General features: G+C 44.4%; 1 protein-coding gene across 4 annotated transcripts in view; it reads right to left on the bottom strand.

The window, feature by feature from the left end:
- BRCC3 (BRCA1/BRCA2-containing complex subunit 3) overlaps positions 1-12,507 on the bottom strand; it is a 197,196-nt gene extending 184,689 nt beyond the window's left edge. For 2 of the 4 annotated variants that reach the window (XM_069648986.1, XM_069648988.1), the window contains exon 1: positions 12,241-12,507. In XM_069648986.1, the coding sequence (XP_069505087.1) occupies positions 12,241-12,345 (105 nt within the window). In that variant the 5' untranslated portion in view covers positions 12,346-12,507. The remainder of the gene's footprint in view (positions 1-12,240) is intronic. The other 2 variants (XM_069648987.1, XM_069648989.1) reach the window with 2 other exon arrangements.
- Positions 12,508-12,959: the final 452 nt, after the last annotated feature.

The following is a 12,959-nucleotide window of genomic DNA, read 5'->3' as shown; positions in this document are numbered from 1 at the left end:
GAGTTATCCCGGATTTATGAACTGGTAATGTCCAGGGTGGGAAAGGAAGTGACCCAGCTGAGACGGGATTGGGAGGAGGTCGCTGGGGAAACCATGCAAGATGGGCAATGGGAAAGAGCACAGAGGTACCATAAAAAGGTGTCCAGGAATGCGAGACTACAACAGATTCATCTATATGTAACCCATAGGGCGTACATGACCCCTCGCACGATTCAACAGCAGAGACACAAACATGCCCCAAATGTGGAGAAGTGAACGCAGGGATGATACACATGTTCTGGGCATGCCCAGAGATGGGGAAATTCTGGAGTGAAGTTACCCACCGCTCAACTGAGAAAGGAATTAAGCTAGATGTGGAATCTGTGTGGTCATGCATGGTGGGGGGTGGGTGGGAATTCACTAGACCACGTAACCTGAAACCCGTGGAATGAAGCGGCCAAAAGGGGGTCGGGGGGGAGGAAGATGAAGTGGGAATGCTGATGGCCTGGGCACATTTAGTGGCCACACTATCTGGGTCCACCCAGGCCTGTCCAAGCAAACACGACACCTCTGGGAGCACGGAAAGAGGGGTGCCCCCGGAGGAATTATAACTGAGGGTGTAGTGGAGTAGGCTCGGGTTAAGGGGGGGGGGGGGGGGGGGAGATGGCAGTGGTGTATTCTCGTTAATGTACATGATGCTTGAAAGTTTATAAATTGCACTGTCGGGTGTGTTTAGTTGTTTGAAGATTGTAAAAATGTTTTAAATTATTATTTTTTTTTAAAACATACTTCCCATCCCATCGGTTAAGGCAAACAGCACTGACTTAGCATTGTTAAAGTTAAGACCAGAGTAACGCCCAAATTCAAGCACATCTGCCATAATGGCTGCCAAATTGACCACAGGTTTGGTGCAAACAGGTTCATATTGTCAGTTTATAACGAAATTACCAATCTGTGCGTGTATGTAAACGTGCACCTCTGTGGATATGTTTTGACCTAATCAACTCTGCCAAAGGTTCAACTGCCAGAGTTAACAGAAGGGGGGAGGAGGGGAGGGCACCACTGTCTTGTTCCACGACCCATCCAGATAGGTCCAGAAAACCAACCATTTTGGGGAGAGATGGCAGAAAGATCAATTGTATTAGTTAACACATATGACCCAAATATAGACGACCCAGATTTTTACCTCAATATACTGGAATTATTGGCAATACGGATAGGTCCTCCAAAGTCAGGCGGACGCAGTCCAAAGCATCCACTGTTCTAGACCAGATCATGCGCAACTGACACTGAGAAACGCACCTGGTGGGCACTACATCCATGCACAAAGGAATACACATTTTCGAGTGTACACGACTCAGAATCTCGAATCGATTATTGGTTGGTGTCTGAGGACATGCTGGGCGGGGTTGAAAGTTGCGAAATACACCCACGGACAATGTCTGACCACTCCCCAGTGTCCCTGGATCTGGTATTTAGAAATGTCCCAAAACCGCAGAATAGATGGGGAATGCCGCAAATATACTCAAAGATCCCAATGTGACAGAAGCATTACATGGAAGAATTCTTTGGGGACGGAGGACAGGTACTCTACTGTATTGGAGACTTTCAAGGTGTGGGTAAAGGGGACACTGATTTCCAATACTACAGGATTGCTAACTAACATCAGTGAGGCGGGAACTAACTGAAACTGAGACACGACTCCAACAATTGGAAAACTCTTATAGTGAGACCCAGAATAAAGATACACTAGCAGAAATAAATCATCTCCTAAAAGAATTTGACAAGCTGGCCACAAGAGAAGTACAATACATAGCAGCCTCAGCTAGGACGCGCAGATACGGGGAAGGGAACAAGGCAAGAAGGGCCCTAGCCAACATCATTAGAGCGGACCGCCAACACACTCCAATAACATGCATTCAAGACACGGAGGGAGGGTTGGTGACCGGTGGACGAGCCATAAAGCCCGAGTTCCTGAATTTCTATTAGAAACTATACTCTGATAACTACAACAAAACGGTATCAGAAATACAAACATAGACGGCCTGGATTTCCCTCCCACTAGAAACTGAAATGGCCCTAGATAGCCCAATCACGGAGGAAGAAATCACAGAAGCTATAAAAGCACTACACTCGGGAAAGGCCCCGGGATCCGATGGGTTGGGGGTTGAACTAAGAATTCGGAAAAGAACTGGTCCCCATCATGCTAAAGGTATGGGAGGAAGCATTGGAATTAAGTGAGCTCCCCGAATCGATGCGAGAAGCTATAATAACAGTACTGCCAAAACCCTGCCGCCCTCCACAGGACATGTCATCATATAGACTACTGTCACTCAAACGTTGACGCCAAAGTTTTTGCCAAGGTCCTGGCAAATAGGCCGCTACCTAACATGCCGTCTCTGATCCACCCAGATCAGAATGGATTCATCCCTACAAGATCCACTACATTCAACTTACGCAGACTGTTCGCAATAATGGCACAGATCGACCCGGAGCACAGGCTGTGGCGATATCTCTAGACGCCGAGAAGGCATTCGACTGGGTGTCTCTCTTTGAAGTGCTTGGTAGGTTTGGAATGGGCCCCAATTTCATCAGATATGTTAAACTTCTGTTGAAAAAAAACTGGGCAAGAGTCCTTACGAACAACACTGTTTCTGATCTATTCACACTGGGCAGAGGTACCAGACAGGGCTGCCCATTCTCACCAATACTATTTGCATTAACCATCGAACCTATGGCCATAATGGTCAGACTAAAACATGGGGATAGAGGAATAAGAATGTCTGGCCCGCCCCAATCAATCTCTTTATATGCGGATGATACGCTACTATACGTTCGAGACCCTGAAACCAACCCAGCACCCCGAATGCAAGATATATACAAATTCGCCGACTACTCGGGGTATAAAATAAACAATGGAAAATCCGAAATACTACCGCCGACACCGCACACCACGTGCCCGTCGTCAACTGAAAATCTCAAATGGGCAACCGGGCACATCCGATACCTAGGTATACTGATATCCCGAGACAAACAAGCACTGTACACAGACAACTATGAAGTAATAACACAGACATTGAAAGTAAAGTTGCAAACATGGGCCAAGCTACCTAGATCCCTAAGAGGCCGGGTGGCTATCCTTAAAACAGTGGTCCTCCCCAAGTTACTTTATTTGTTTACTAATATACCAATCTGGCCAGGTTAAACCTTCTTTGAGAAAAGAAAAATGGCTGTCTCCTTTGTGTGGAACAGGAAAATCCCTAGAATGAAATGGGAAAAGCTTACTGAACCTTATTGTACTGGAGGGCTAGCGGCACCCGATTTTGAGTCATACTTATTTGCGAAACACTGGTACGACCCTGAGGATCGTTCACCTCATATATGGCTCGAAAAGTTTGCTGCACATCCCATAGACCTCCGTTCTATTATATTCTATCCTCAATAAAAAAAGACTCTTGTACCTTTGACCCAGTGGGAACAACAGTACGCGCATGGACAGCACTGTATAAAAAGCTGAAAATAGAAACCCCATATGACCCAGATGTACACCTGTGGAAATACCCCGGAATACCGCCCACATTGGACAAAACAATACAAAGACACTGGGACCCAAACAAAGAAATTCAAATGCGAGACATGTTCCCGAACGGCAAATTTGTAACACAGGAGAAATTGGTGGGGGCAGTCGGTGGGGGACCAATTAAAATGCTTGAATATGATAGGATGAAATCTGCATTTAGTGCACGCTGGCCACTCTTCCCAGACGAACCATCATCTCACCCGTGTATAGAAGCTACCACATCAGGTACAGGACTGGGAGTCTCCAGACTATATTCAGAAGTACAAATACACACCCCCACTACGAATCATGTCAAAACCAAATGGGAGGAAGACCTAAATTCAAGTATTCCAGACGAAAAATGGACTAAATACTGTATACTTACCAAATCGATATCTATGAATTCAGGCCTACGACTTATCCAGTTCAAAATCCTAAATAGGCTACACTACACCCCTGCAAAGATGGCTAAGTTCTCAGCGACTCACTCCGGGGAATGCCCCAAATGTAAAACTAGTCAGGCAGGAGCATATCACATGTATTAGGAATGCCCCCCCAATTGCAGCATTCTGGAAAGAGGTAGCGGAAATACTTGAAGATATCACACAGATCCCTGCAAACATGTCTCCACAAAAATACCTATTCGGAGATATAGGCAAACAAGCTGAAAAGACCAGGAGATTGTTTAATGTCTCATGTGCTGTAGCCAAAAGATGCATATTGAAATGCTAGACTAACACTTTTCCACCCAAAATCGAGCATTTCTTCGCAATTTGGCTTACGTAAATGAATGTGAGGAACAATACACATTGACTGTGACACCAAGCTGTCGTCCAAAGGACATATGGGCCCCATTCAGGATATTCGTGTGTGAAATGGCTTCAGATGTAGAAACATCTATGTAAATGAATTGTAAAAGATGAAATATGTATCCAATAACCCGTATACTGTATGTACCGATGTATGCAATGCGCAACGAGTTAAATCTGTATTGACCTTCAGTAAAAAAAGAAAAAACAAAAAGAAAAACAACCATTAATACAGAGACATGCAACTGGAGAAGAAACCAGTGATAAAAACGCCTCCACAATCCCCTTTTGACTAAGCGCTGTGAACATATAAGTCCACTCCACTGAGTCAAATGCCTTCTTGGCATCCAAAAGGGCAGCGACCACAGGGGCCTGCTGATCCAATGCTGGAACAGGCCAAACACACTGCGCAATCCATATGACGTGGACCTCCCGAGTATAAAGTCCACCTCATCCGCCTTCACACTTTTAGACATTAATGGAACAAGTCTTGCAGCCAGAACCCTTGCCAGTATTTTACTATCCATATTTATGAGAGAAATCGGACTATACGAGGAGCAATCTTCGGCGTCCTTCCCTGGCTTCAAGAGAAGCGTGTCCACAGCCTCCCTCATGGACTCCAGGCAATCACGCATCTGGCAAAGCTTGCTGAAACACATTAAAAAAGGTGTGGCACCAGAGTGATAGCGAATGCCACATAGAAGTCGGCCGAGTAGCAATCCGGACATGGAACCTTCCCAGAGGGTAGAGCTCTGATGGCATCATGGACCTCCTGAGCCGTGGTAGGACTACCCAACCATTCCCCTTCACCCTGAGTGAACAATACAATGCTATTTGATCGGAGACTGAGATGTAGTAGCCTGATTGCACAGAACACTCTAGGATACCCCTCCAGAGTCGGAGTGATGTTCATCATCAGTATATTGCAAGTCTCCATCCTCGTTTCATATGGCAGTAATATCGGATCTTGGAGCCTTGACATGTAACACACGAGCCAGGAGTCGACCAGGGTGTTGACCCGCTCCATATTGGCGGATAGACGTCTGACCAAGTAAACACGTTACTTTCCTTCACTCCAGACTCTCTAAAATTCTCAAGTTCTTTATAAAATTGCACCTGAAGAGTGGGAAAGGGAAAGCCTGCGTCTACCTCAATCTTTTGAAGTAAATGTACCCTATTTGCCAGCTCCGCCATAATAGTTTTGAGAATACCGACCTCTTTGGCAATGCATTCCCCATGTATAACACATTAAAGGGCCCTCCCAAAGTATAGAGTGAGAATATACTTTTCCCACGTTTTCCCATAAAAGGTTAACGATACTCTCCTTGATGGAATCACAAAACACTAATTTACCACTGTGACTGCTTGCCCTGGAGTACCCCAGTAACAAACAGAGCCCTTCCTTCGGAGTCCTTCACCATTTCTGTAAAACGGTACCCCCAATTCCCCGTGGATAGCTATACAGACACACTGTGAAAAGCGAGTAGAGGAGAAATACCTGTGGTAACCCCGGAGCTTGGCAAATTTTGTTTCGTCTGCCGCAGATAGCTGGATCTCTTGCAGGAAAGCGGCATCAACATGGTGTCTTCGCATATACAGCAGTACTTTAGGCGTAGCCCTTGAATATTCCAAGCCATATAGTGTACCCCCCTCAGTAATCATATGAAACCCACATAATCAATTCCAAGGAAAATCTTTGCAATCTTTGCCGCCACTCCCCAACAGAAGCATTTCGTGAGAAGAACCCACAGGCGCCCCATATCACAGAAATAATGCTGCCTGTCCTATAAGAAATCACTGTACTGCCATAGGACCAACACGTTTCTGCTGTCATAATGAACAGAGTTGAACACCCAGAATTTAAACCAAGCAATTCCCTAGACCAACCCCCACTAGCAGCCCCAATCTGCCATTTAAACCTCCACCCCAAAAACCACAATACATCTTGCTATGATGCACGAGGACAGCTCAAAGCCCAGCCAATCCATCAACCCCGTTGTAGTCATCGACTGCACTACAGAGCAATTACCAAGACAAAATCAGAACAGGCAAAATATTCACCATTACATAAACCAGAGCTCTCTTCTGGGCAACATTTGACTTTCTTACGCACCAACGTTTTAGGTTAACGAGACAGTGAACAAGCAACCGCAGGTGTTCTCAGGGGACTGGAAAAACATTATCAGGGCATTGTGTTCTACTCAGAGCTTTGTTGGAAAAAGAACAGCATATTTTGATCCCTTCTCCTGGAATATTCTCTTGATGTCTGTAAATGTACTCCTGGAGGCTTGTGGCTGGTTAGAGATGTATTTGATCCCCTTTGTAGTTCAAGGTGCCGTTCACACAAGTACGGCACAGCGCATAGACTCTGTAGTTCAGCAATCTAGCCATTATCGGTCTGGGCGGTGCATCAGTGCCCGGTGGCTTTCCTCCTGAGATTCGGTGCGCTCGCTCAACCACGAACACTGATAAAAAGCTTTCCTGGCCCAGTAACTCACGATAGATTCCACCAGGAGCTCCACTGATCCAATGTCCATCAACTCGGGGACCCTATTCTCACATTATTCCGCCTCTATTCAAGGTCATCTTGTTTGTCAGAGGTCCTTACAAGATTTTTCCAGAAAGGTTATTTCTCGAGGCAGCCGTAGTATCGTCCTTTTCTGTTGAAAGTCGCGTTTCAGTTTTATTCAGCCTGTACCAGCGTTTATTTAACCAGACTTGCATATGGTCGACTTTGTAAATTCAAGTATCCAGCATACGGTCCATAGAGTGAGGATTTGCCTGCACCTTAATATCCTGAATATTGTCCGATGTAGCAGGGAATGTGGTTTTCTGGTCAACCTCTGTTCCCAAACCCGATACAGGAGTTGGACTACCTTGGGAGGAGGCAAGAAATTAGAGCTTCGACTGACGTTTGATCTGGTTTTTTCATCATGCACAGTCTCCGCTCCTAGCAGTCTCAGATACCAAATTGTAATGACAAGTAACGTCTCATGCCAGTGAGGGGCGCAAGCAAGGACAAAGCGGCAACATATAGCGCCAGGAGTCCCTCGTAGTAATGAGCCTACATCACTCCTACCAGAATGTGAGATCACTCTGAACACCGGACAAGGAGCAGAGTGCGGGATCACCCAGTCAGCGCAGCAGGCATTCGCCAGGTCCCACGATACCCCTTCGAGCTTGCTAATATCTTGTTGCAAACAGCGCAAAAGACCACAGGTAGCGGATTCCCACAGGGCATGCAGGAGGCGGGACTCCTCCAGTTCTCATCTGTCAACGGGAGTAGGTATTCCTCAGAGACTTGAACCGGTCGCCATGTCGGGAATAACACGCACTACAGACCATATGATCCGCAGCAAGGTTATTGCCGGCGGAGGGTGTGTTAAAGGATGTATGGGGCACGATACATCTATGAATTATGCTCCGACTCCCCAGCTGATGGAATCCTAAGAGCGCTCAGCGGCCTAGACCCTGAAGGACCCAGGTGCTGCAGTGCGCGCTCACCCAGGTAGGTGTGCTGTGCTCCATCAGACAACACAGCAGCGGAGACCCAGCGTGCGATCCCTGCCAGTAGTTGCTTCCTCGCCGCAGGTGCAGGCAGCGTTAGGAGACCACCATCTGTCCCAGAGCAGGCCGCTTTACAAAATACAGCGCTTGCCTAGACCTCTGAGCTCAACGTCTGCAAGGTGACAATTCGCGTCCAAACATAACTCGTGCCACTGCCATGCACTGCTAAGACCAAGTCTGGCCGCCGTATCGACCGTTAGATGCAGCGCTTTCCTCTGGGCTCCGCTGGTAGTTAATGGACTCTCTGGATGAAGCTGGAAATAGTCTCCTCTTTGCTTCATCTCATCACCACAAACAAACCAGTTACAATATTCCTTATTGGGAGATCTTAAGGATTAAAAGAAACTGTAGCACACAACTCACCTTCCAAGAAAATTTGAAAAACATTGTTTCAAAATTCAAACAGAGATGATATGGATCCAATAATATTAAAACTGCCATCAACAAAGCAGAAGAAATCTCAAGAGAATCCCTACTAATTGACCAACCCAAGATTGGATCACCGAAACCAAAGATGTAGTTCATTACAACATATAGTACTAAAGCTAAGAAAATTAAGCGCATACTATCAGAATTGGAACATGCATCTAGATATTTCACCAAGTATATGCTTCCGGAGGGCACCAACAATTAGGAATCTGATAAGTCCAAGTTTTCTGAGCCCAATTCCCCAATACCAAAAAAATGTTCTTTCAAAACTCAATTAAGGGAACACATAAATTTAGACACTGTAAGTTATGCCTACTAATGTACCAAGGAAAGAAAGACGTTAATCTTCTGAATGGCAAAAAAAAAAAAAAAATTAACCAATTGATCAATTGCAACTCGACTTTTGTAATATATGCAATTGAATGTATTTGCAAAAGAAGATCTATTGGGAGCACAATAAGACAATTGAAGGTGAGAATCTTTGAACATAGAGCCATAAAACACAGGGACCTTAATTCTCCCATATCTGTACATACAATTAATGAGCATCCACATTTTTAAGTTTCATCACTAAAGATTTTTGGTTTGGAGAAGAACCCCCCACACCTCCTAAGGGGAGACAACAAAGAAGAACTGTTACGTAAACATGAGAGTAAATGGATTTGCATCATGGACGTATGCGCATCTGGATTAAATTGAGATTCAGAAATGTTTAACTGGTTATAAATACTGTTTTCTTTTAATTATCAATATGCAGAAAATTAAGCATGATTGTTTTACACCAATTATCAAATCCTTTATTTTCACTTCAGCTTCTCTCTTTATGTTTCACACATTATCTACTTTTCTGACATGCTTTATTCAAACTTTTTATATTATCCTTTTTGAAATGTATATTCGGACTTAAATCATACAAAAAGAGATCATAATGCAAGAGATCATAATGCAATTGTCATTAAATAACCTCAGCTTTAATTAAGATTAAAATTATTAGATCCTAGAATTTTTTGGTCAACTTAAATCATTTTTAATTTTCCAAACTAATATCAAAAGTCTATATTACCTCTCATGTTTAACATAAGCAAATGGAGACAATTTGGTCTTTTAGGGTGAATTTAATATACCAACGACCTTTCTTTACAAAACCAGCTAGCAGGAACAATTGGTAGCCTTATTCAATCAACAGAATAGGACTGGATGGAGTACTAAATGGGATTAGCAAAATTAGTTAGTGTTTCATGAGGCATAACGTTATTTAGGCTTCAGCTGCTCCAAAATGGCCGCCGGGAGCATCGGAAGCGTGACCACGTCACGCAAATCGAAACATTGCGTGCAGCGTGATGATGTCATCATGCTAGGTACACACTTTAAATAGCATATTTCGGCTATACAACAGTGTGAAAGCAGCCGAGGACAAGGGAGCAGCTTATCATGGCATACTGACTCCTTTTTTTGAAGAGAAGATACTTTTTGATCACGGTAAGGTTAAATTTGAAAATATTTAAAATAACCTCCAACTTTTAGGTAACTTTATTAACTATTTTCTCCAAACCAATGAGGGAGCTCTCCCCAAGTAACATTGCTAATTAGGGAAAATTTGTTTTTCCATCTCTGGTTTAATTTTTTCTCTTTCCTGCAGTCAGAAGAAACTTATTACTCATCATTCAAGCCTTGTTTATCAGAAGTGGCTTTATTTAAATTTACCCTTTTGGATAAAGACATTGGTTCAAGAAAATCAAATGAAAACTGTCATAAATAGGGTGAGTCAGTAAATTTTAAAATGATATGGCAATTTGTATATAAATTAAAACAACTGAGCATTGTGTTCTTACCAACTTTGACAAAAACACAAGGGAAAATGAAACCTTATATCCGTTTTCTTTTTCTCTTCCTTTCTTTTCTACAGACCAATATTATCTCTTTTTCTCCTAATGAACCATTGCAATAGGCAATGGGGAAAACACGTGTTGAGAAAAGAAAACTTGTAACCATTTTGCCAAAAGCAGGTTATGAGGAAACTTGCAAATGACAAATTGATTATAGATTGAGAATCTTGAGAAAACAAGAACAATTTGATTTTGGGAAAATGCATTTTAGGTTATAATTTGATCAGTGTGAAAATAACATGAAGTCAATAAATAACATTTTTTCATTTAATCACTTAAGGAGTTGGCGCATTGGAGTGACATTTTCGCATATCAATAATTTAATGGACTCTCTGGATACCCCAATGATAGAGAAACCTGACTCTGCTTTATTTTTATTTTTTTTACACTCTGGTAGCGTGGTCTGGAAAAGCATTTAGACCGGATTTACTTGTTGCCAGGAGCTCACAGAAACGCAGCCATCTCAGCCGGGCTCTCGAGCACCCCCGCCGACCTGGATTTGAAGCAAACTTGTGTGAGGATCATTGGAAAGGATCTGAAAGCATGCTTTTGCAAATCTGTGCTGTCCTGCGTTTTCTTTATATTTTATTTTCGATTTTCCAAAATAACCAAACAATACAATTTCACAAAGTACAGGATTATAGAAAGCTCTCATTACAATAGTGAACATAAAGAGGTGAATAATCAATACCCCCAAAATAGTGAGATAATTTGGTGCCTGTGGCCATGGCTGCCCCGGACAATTTGCCCACAGCAACCATGGACCGGCAATGAGGTTAAAGTGGGCATGTCCACCAGGGACCGGCTATGTGGCAAAATCTTCTAAATCTAGATAGGCTTTGGGGAAAAAAAGAATTCTGCTTGCGGCTAGAGGACTCAATGGGTTTGCAGCAAACCTGCGTGTGGAGCATCTGCAAGGACCGGAAAACCTGTTTTTGCAAATATGTCCTGTGTAAGTGTCAAAATGCATATACAAACAAATTGTGATATAACTTTAGGAAATGTATGCTATACAATTAGGATTTCAACTATTTGGAAAATGTTCTCAAGGAACAACTCCTCAAACCCACCCTGGGTTGAGACACCTGTCCAGTTTACAGAATCCCATACCTAAAATGCTTAAACCTGCAGTGGTATTGCCAGTGTGGGAGCCCAAGAAGGTGGTTGGTTAAGTCTAGCTATCTTCTCTAACCACAAATTGGGAGACCAATGTTTGCTAGTTGTGCCCCAACTCCCAGAAACCTCTAAAAAAAACAAGACTTTCACCATAGTTCTCACCCCCCTCCCACCAACATGCTGAATACTCCCCTAACATTTCCTATCCCCTCACCTCATTCACCAGCAGAGCCCCCTCAGTCTCTCTTCTTCATTTCTGTTGCAAACCCCAGTATCATGCAGAGGTCACTTTCAGACCCTTCTTTTATGCAGACTCCTCACCTCGTTCAGACTTTCAAAAACCCTGACCCTATAACACCTACCTCTTCTTAAAGCCCTTCTCTAATGCTGATTCCACTCATCCCTGCAGAACCGAGTCTGCTCTTTCAGTTGTAGATCTCTCTTCCTCGTTTCTTTTTCCTTAAGTGACCCTTTGGGAGCTGAACCAAGTATCATCCAGGCACATCGCAACTCTCCCCATCTATAGCGTTCTGCTATGTAGACCCTCTTTGCTATTCAAAGCCAGACCCTTGGCCTAAAGAGAATCGCCTTCAAACCCTGCCCCTCTCTCTCTGTACTGTAAACACGCTCTCCTGTACCCATCATTTAACCTATGTACTGATAATATAAAGAGCTCCTCCTTTCTACTTTGTTTACATGATGCTTACTATAACGCAGTGCCTGACAAAACTGGTGCTGTACTGTCTTTCTCAGTGCTTTAAGACCTTCTCTCTTATATCCAGAAAACCTATCCTTCTTACTATGCAGAACCCACTCTCTCGCCCAAAAAACTCCCCAAGCCAGTCCCCTTGTCACGTATGTTCGTTCATATGCAAACGCCCCCCCTTTGCCTCACCTCCCCAATGCAGAGCCCCATGACCTCCTCCTTCTCGGTGCTGAGCGCGTGGTTCAGGCACACCAGGAAGGCGTCGCTCTCCAGGTGCGCAGCCTGCACCGCCATCTGCCCGGCAAGGCTCGGGCGGCGTTCCGGGGTAACTGAGGCAACAGCCCAGGCTGTCAACCCTCCGAGCACCGGCACTCGGCTAGGGACTAGTAGGTCCCATTGCAGGAACGCAGCCGGCAACGCGGTCAAGTCACGTGATCAGCACGTTACGTTAGTCCGCTCTTCACATGACCAATAGGGACCCGATCCCAAGTAACGCTGTGCCGGAGAGAGGCTTCGCGCATGCGCACAGGGCCGTTACTTGGCTCTATTTCACTAAGGTGGTGGAACCAATTCCTGCAAGTTCAGAGTAGGGTTAAGTCCAGGGCTCAAGTACTAAAAACACAAGCACCGTCAATGGCAATAGTTTTGGCGTTTAAACTTTACTGCTGTTGCTTGCATTTTGCGTGTATAGGCACCAAGGTACAAGGGGGAGAGGGCAAAGTTGGAGGATGCCATAAGGCATAGCGCTCAACCTTTCATAGCCCTTGGGCGGGTGAAAACACCCGATTTTGAATTGGGTGGGTGAAAGCCCATTAATTCCTATAGGCGTGCAGGGAGGTTGTGGGGTGGGGGGTGAGAGAGTTGCCTAATTGGCGGGTGACACCCGCCAAAAGCGTGTGAATTGAGAG

This window comes from Ambystoma mexicanum, chromosome 2q (genome assembly GCF_040938575.1).
Source record: "Ambystoma mexicanum isolate Mex_15411 chromosome 2q, UKY_AmexF1_1, whole genome shotgun sequence".
In the NCBI taxonomy this organism is placed as follows: Eukaryota; Metazoa; Chordata; class Amphibia; order Caudata; family Ambystomatidae; genus Ambystoma; species Ambystoma mexicanum.
Note: the sequence above shows the minus strand (reverse complement) of the source record. Positions and strands in the feature narration are given on the sequence as shown.